Below are 7,283 nucleotides of genomic sequence, written 5' to 3' on the forward strand. Positions count from 1 at the left end.
TACGTGTCAATCAACGAAGTATAGTACCAAGAAATCCGCAGGTTTGTTACAACCCTTGCCCGTTCCGCAACAAGTTTGGGATGATGTTTCCATGGATTTTATAACGGGTTTACCACCTTCCACGGCCGTACGACTATTCTAGTAGTAATCGATCGGCTGTCCAAATATGCGCACTTCGGAGCGTTAGGTACCCACTACGATGCCGCAAAGGTGGCATCTTTATTCGTGGATATGGTAGTTCGTCACCACGGCATTCCGTCATCTATCGTCTCGGATCGAGACGCGGTATTCACTAGCACTTTGTGGACGGAACTACATCGCCTGAGCGGTACGAAACTCCGTCTTAGCACAGCCTACCACCCCCAGACGGACGGTCAAACCGAGGTAAAAAACCGCGGTCTCGAGCAGTATCTACGTGCGTTCACCCATGAACGTCCGCAACGTTGGGTCGACTTTTTACCTTGGGCCGAGCTTGCGCTTAATACGACCTTCCACGATGGTCTCAAAATGTCACCGTTCCAAGCTCTCAACGGCCGCGAGCCGCCAGCCCTGATCCGCACTACGCGCCCGTCAACTACGCTATCCCCGGCTTTGGCTTCCATTCAAGAACGCAACGAGCTACTCGCTTCCCTACGTCTGTAATAACCCTCTATTTCTGAAGGTTATTTTGGTACTTTGATATTCGGTTGATTTTATGAATGTTATCTTTTGGATGAATTGAGCAGATAGTCTCCCAGAGACTATCTGTTATACGTATCTCTGTAACTGTCGTTAGGTTCTCGACGAGCGTGTTGGATAGGTTCTCGACGAGCGTGTTGGATAGGATCTCGACGAGCATGTTGGATTGGTTCTCGACGAGCATCTTGGAGAGATACTCGACGAGCAGATAGTCTCCCAAAGACTATCTGATCTATGTGTCTCTTTGGCCGTCAACGGATACTCGACGAGCACCTCATGGAGATGCTCGACGAGTAGTATCTGTGATCTGTGGTGTATCAACCATAAAGTGGTTCCATAAATTTAATTAGATTAAATTTTGTTTATTAGTGATTTCCTTAATTAAAATTAGGGTTTGGAGGTATCTATTCTACCCCTATATAAACCCACCTCCGTTCCACATATTTTTATATCTCTTTAAACGGCCGCACAAATAAACGAAACAGAGGTTTCGTTTACTCCCCAGCCGTCTTCCTCCTCTGTTTCGGTCGTCGCTTGCCAACCACCGCAGCACCTCCTCCCTCCTCCGGAGAGAGTGCCTCCCTTCTCGGTAAAGTCAACGACGCTCCCCCTGTTTCGACGCCAACGGAAGCTGCTCCGCGCCACCGATTCGTCCGCTATCATAGTCGTCGACGGCATCGTCGAAGTCGGTTCAGTGGTCGTCTTCACCGTGGCTCCGCCCCCGTCGTCGTCGACCGTCGGTAAAGCTCCGAGCTTTCAATGTTTTTAGTTTGTATATATAGCTCTGGTGTGCTCACCTTTCCGGTTCCGTTCCCAGCCCTATCCATCGCCGCCGTGCCGCTGTTGTGCCACCCGCAGTCACCGCCGTCGTTCGTCATCCTCCGGTGAGTTGCTGGGTTGCCCTGTTTCATTGAATTGCAGTTGTTCACTTCCTCTGTATAAAGAGAACGAAGGTGGAGACTGAAGACAATCCATATATCACTTATGATTTGTATATTTGGTTCATCTAATTTATACTTATGATGTGATTAACCATATATCACATATGTATACACGAAGGTGAAGACAAATTCATACATACTATTACATTCTCCTAATTTGTAAACTAATCATATATTCATTTACAAATATATATTGAGTATAATAATATTCAATAAGGTTAGTTTATTTTGTAATTGACTCCTACTTAAGATTGATATAATTTAATGAGATAATTATATCAAACAGAGTCTAATTATAATCTTATTCGTGTGTTTGGGTACCGCGTTGGATCGGAATTCTTGAAGATCGAGTTCGTTGACAAGGCTCCAAACTCCATCTGAGATCCCGATCAATTCCCGTAACTAAGGCAAGTGGCGGTTCGCTCTTGCTTATCTATTTGCTTTTATTCCATATTTGTCTTAATTAACAATGAATCGGTTGTTATATTAAGTTGGGATAAAATATTATTCTCTTGTGTGTTGGGAACTTTAATAACCTAAAATAAATGTTATTTAGGTTGTATGCATATAGTGGATATACTATATATATGATGATATTTATATTATTACCTTAGGGTGATAGATGGACTTGTTGTGGATTGTTGTGGATATATATACTATATAGTTAGAACGAGTATTCGTAGGAACACTATGTACCTCGCGAGGTCTAGTGGTTTCTTTATAACTGGTATTAGGAGGATTTTGCCCTAATAGCCTTTTTGGTCATGATCATACCCTTATCCTTATATGAGGGTGGTGCACATAGCTGGTGCCGATTATCGGGATTATTCCCTTGTTCTCATTGCGAGACGTCATTAAAAGCTTCAACGTGAATCGTTTTGGAAGTACGAAAGATAAGCACTTTTGTGCATAATTAATGTGTTCCGGACAATTAGTACAACTTGGAAAATTGTCTGGCCTCCCGGGTAAGTAAGTCATCTTTCCGATCTGAATTCGCACAACACGTATGAGGTGAGGTAGGTCGTTGACCCAATTATTCATGGGGGGTGATTTCAAAACCTATTGCTTGAATTATATAAAATGTTCCCACACAGTTATTATATAGATATTATATTAATATCTTCCCATAAGACTCAACTTTTTGGAGTCTTCTCTTGTTATATATACATATATATATATATTATTATATCTCTTCCTTATTCCGTGGAAGTGTCGGAGTTGCCTCGGTTATCGGCTTTTTTTTTTATTCGAGAAACCGTTAGGTTTAACTAGATACGACTACATAGAGCATCACATAAATCCCACTGCATAGTCTCTCGACTAACCAACCACTATTTTTTTTCCTTATGGTTGGCTGGTGTCATCCGTCTCTTTACTGCACATCAGGTGGTAGCTTCAAGGATTGAAGATTTCGGGCGCAGGGCAGTTGAAGATTATTTGTTTTGTTTGTTTCAGTTTCAACAAGGTTACGATCTGTTTATGATTAAGTCTTCCGCTATATTATTATTTTTGGGATTTGGTTTTGCATTGTAAGACAATTATTTATTATTAATACATTGAGTATTTGTTTTACATTTAATGTTCTAAGCCTTAGTAACTTCGGGTCGATGATTCGGGGTTACTGGCGGTAATATTCCCAAGGTAATTTGGGGGTGTTACAACGTCAGAATCTCCTTCGCACGCAGCAGCGCATGGTAGAGCAGGCTAACAAACATCGTCGGGATGCGGTCTTCGAAGTAGGGGATAAGGTCCTCTTACGCCTCCAACCGCACCGTCAACACTCGGTGTCCAAACCGCGCTCTGCTAAACTTGCACGCAGGTATTACGGTCCATTCCCCGTCACCGAGCGCATTGGCGCGGTCGCATATCGTCTCGAACTTCCACCGAACGCCAAGATCCATAACGTGTTCCACGTATCGTTGCTCCGTCCCTTCATCGACGGGGGCGCGTGTCCGGTGCAACCGGCGTTTCCTGATGAGTTTCTCCGTGGCCAGCCCCTCTCCCAGCCAGTTCGTGCCACCGCGTCACGGCAAGTCATCGCGGACGGCCAGCCTCGCACCGAGTGGTTAGTAGAATGGACGGATGGATCAACCGCCGACGCGTCCTGGGAACCCGTCGAGCAGATTACACAGTCTTTTCCGGAATTGCGCCTTGAGGACAAGGCGATTGTCAACGGGGGAGAGATTGATACGGGCCGAACCGGCCCACGAGACCACCCGAACCGGAACCGAGTCAGACCGAAATATCTTGACGATTTCGTTTAGTATTTTATTATTTATTATTTAGATGCTAGTTAGTAGATTTTCCTTTATTAGATTTATTGTTAGGTTTTTATTTGGAATTAAGTTATATTAGGAAAAGATTTGCTTAAATAGATTTAGTGAGATTTTCTAGGATTTTGGATTTAAGTTATATTAGGAAAAGATTTGCTTAATTAGATTTAGAGAGATTTTCTAGGATGAGTAATTAATACTCCTTCTTGGGTTTTCTTGTTGGCTTTTTCCCAGGATGATTTTATTGAACCAACAAGGGATGTTATATAAGGTGATATTTTATCTCCTTAAAGATTATGAATAGAACAATCCCTTTTTCTACCTCTCTCTTTCTATCTATCCTTCCTCTATCTCTCTCTCTCTCTGTCTCGTCTTCCTCTCACCCCTAAACACCCTCTCGACCAAGTCCCCTCGTCGATAAGATAACAATATACCTCGTCTCGACCAAGTCCCCTCGTCGAGTGCCTACTCTGCTCGTCGAGGGTTTAATCTACCCGTCGCGCGTCTTCTCTTCTCGTCGAGGGTATACGCTACGCTCCTCGGGTCTACGTTACGCTCCTCGTCGAGTGTCTATATACACTGCTCGTCGAGGGTCCGTATCATCCCTACATTGCATTAGTGTAAGGTGATTATTTTACGTGTTTAACTTGATTCAGATCCAAAAATGTGTTTTGAACGTGTGGGATTACAAACGACTGTCTCCTAACCATGTATATTATTAGGAGAAGACCATCATTTCCATTCTGTCATGTCTCGTTCGAATCCAAATAATTCACCAATAAGCGTGTTGAGTTATTGCAATCTGCTGGGGTGATTAAGCTAAGCACTAGTTAATCAGCAATGTCTGGACGTGTATGGAGGTTGAGGAGACCATGTTTTTGATTCCACTCGATCAACCACGTTGCTCATGTGCATGAACAAGATTAAATCATTAAAAAACTGAACTTGTGTCCTGTGGAGGAAACAAAGGCATTAGTGTTTTGATATTAGACTCCAAAAATGAGATTCCTCTTGCCTCCAAGTGCTTGTTGTATATAACCATTGATCCATCAAACCAGAAATGAGCACAACAACAACAAAATTGGAAATGGAAGGTTGTTTTGTGCATGTTAAGAGGGTCATCAAGAATCACTTTGCTCGAGGCTAGTGTTCCAAATTCATCATGTATCTCCAAGCTGATGGGCAATGATGCAGCACAATTTCTAATGGATGCTTCACCAAGTGCGTGAATGGGTGCAGAAATTGTAGAAGAAGATTGAATTAGGCAGATGGAGTTACTTGGAGGATTTACTATATAAACAGTATCATTCAGTATAACAGTATAAACCTCACAAAGAAGCTGTTTCGAGCATTTCTTTGAAATCCTTTTAAAAGGTCAGATTGTCTGAATCACATTAGAACGAGGATCATCTTTTCTTGCTCTCAATTCAAGCATGATGAATGTTTCCCCGATTTTGATCGTGTTGGTGGTGTTGGCTATGTTGATAGAGATTTTGCTCTTTGGTTGGAAGTTCTTCTCGTTGGCATTATTACTAGACACGTGTTATTATCAATATCCAAGTTCTTCATTACAGTAGGGGCAGACCATCAGGTCCTGTAAACCTGTTTTTTTCCCATCAATATTCAAGGTGACTCAAATGTTGCTAATGTTTTTGATGTGGTCATGGTGGTTTCAAGGGTTCTTGAAGTTCACAATAATTGATTTGGGTAATGTCATATAGTTATGACTCACGAAGATCCTTCATTTAGACTGAATACAACGTCACAGTGTCCATTCGCTATTGCCGCTCTAAATGTTATCATCATCATTCTCAAACTAACATATACAACGCTACAGATTAGCCTCTCCGCGATGAACGACACACCCAGTGCCAATGCCGAGACATATTTTGCAGAGAATTAAGTGGTAGGAAAACAATATCAGCTTGAATTCAGACATAGAAATGACATGCCAGTGTAATTCTAAGAGAAAGAAACACCCTGCAGAACAATATAGGGAAATCTACTAGACCACCAAGAACCCATTATCTGATTTAGCTAAACAGTAGCAACAAAAACAAAGTTCATTTTTCACTCATCATCCTTGTAAGGGTATTCCTCAGGTACTTGCTTCAGAAGTTTGACTTGCATCTCATACGCGTCATCTCCCCTTAACATGTCACGGCTCCACGTCACTTCAGTCTTCATCGACACCTACAAGTCAAACACAGGTAAAGATCCTTACTTTTGATATCCAAGTTCGCAAACTTGAAATTACTCACCATTTCTAATGCTCCTCTAATAACACCACTCAAAATGTTGCAATAGTGAAGACCCTGACATGTCTCAGGCAGCTCAACGAAATCAACAAGTGGATTGTCTTCCAATACGATGCTACAAGTTGTTCCCTCAGCATCCCAATTCGTTACAGATGCAGTTACTCCAAGAAACATTTTGAACCCAACCTGAACAAGTGCATAACATGTTTAAAAAAGTTCCATTCTTCACACATGGAGAGGTATTGAAAGATGACCTTAGCAATTACTTCAGCTGTCTCCTTGAAGTCCACACATCTAGAGATGTTTGATTTTGCAAGAAACTCATCTATTAGTCTCACCCCGATGTTGTATCCCCTGGAAGAAGAAAAATTGGCAGCACAAAAGATTACATTCCGTGCTACACTTTCAGCAATCAAAGGACAGTGTCATCATCTATTGTGTGAGATTAGTAAACATCAATGAAACTGGGTATTGTTAGATTGTAAAAGACATAATGAAGAGAAGGTATCCTACATTTGGTCGAGTTGCTTATTGACCTCATCGACCTCTTCCAGATCAGTAAGCAACTGCCGAACGATCGCTCCATATGTAAGTGTGAACAGCTCAGCGTTCTGCCAATTCAATTGTACAACAGTAAGGCATTTCCTGAGGGGTTACTATCGTTTTCTAGCAAGCGAACGACCGAAACTAAACAAGGAAAGGGGAACTTAAAAAAGCTAAACTGAATAAACGGGAGCATCAGACTCACCACGCGTTCAACACTGGCGAAGATCGCATCACCGGTACGAGGAGCAACTGGAGGAGGCATTTCAGATCAGAAACGGGAGACGGTGATCCTACGGAAGAATTGAAATTAAACAAACTTGCAATTGACCTAGAATTTGGACGCGTTGATATTTTCAGCAAGATTACAAAATCATTCTCCAATTACCAATCTGCGATGGATCTTAGATCGAAAGACAAAAATTTAGGGAAATTTGATCTCAGATAAGAAAACCTCACGGTATTGTATAGCATACGTTACAAAAAATTACCCCTGGGCGGCTAACGCAGAAGAGGCGGCGAACGCGACGGCGAGACGGCAGCTTATAATGCAGATGCCGGAGGGGTGTTGGACTTGTTGTATTTCACTC

At 42.3% G+C, this 7,283-nt stretch overlaps 1 protein-coding gene across 1 annotated transcript; it reads right to left on the minus strand.

Moving 5' to 3' along the window:
• Positions 1 to 5,962: 5,962 nt before the first annotated feature.
• LOC141248944 (trafficking protein particle complex subunit 3-like) lies at positions 5,963 to 6,958 on the minus strand. Its single transcript, XM_073669502.1, has 5 exons — positions 6,899 to 6,958; positions 6,664 to 6,761; positions 6,405 to 6,504; positions 6,154 to 6,336; positions 5,963 to 6,085 (listed from the first exon to the last, which is right to left on the minus strand). Exons 1-5 carry the CDS (start codon positions 6,956 to 6,958, stop codon positions 5,963 to 5,965), a joined length of 564 nt encoding a protein of 187 aa, XP_073525603.1.
• Positions 6,959 to 7,283: the final 325 nt, after the last annotated feature.

Source organism: Phyllobates terribilis, unplaced genomic scaffold (genome assembly GCF_046119375.1).
Source record: "Phyllobates terribilis strain yellow unplaced genomic scaffold, ASM4611937v1 Scaffold_4172__1_contigs__length_64220, whole genome shotgun sequence".
Taxonomy (NCBI): domain Eukaryota; kingdom Metazoa; phylum Chordata; class Amphibia; order Anura; family Dendrobatidae; genus Phyllobates; species Phyllobates terribilis.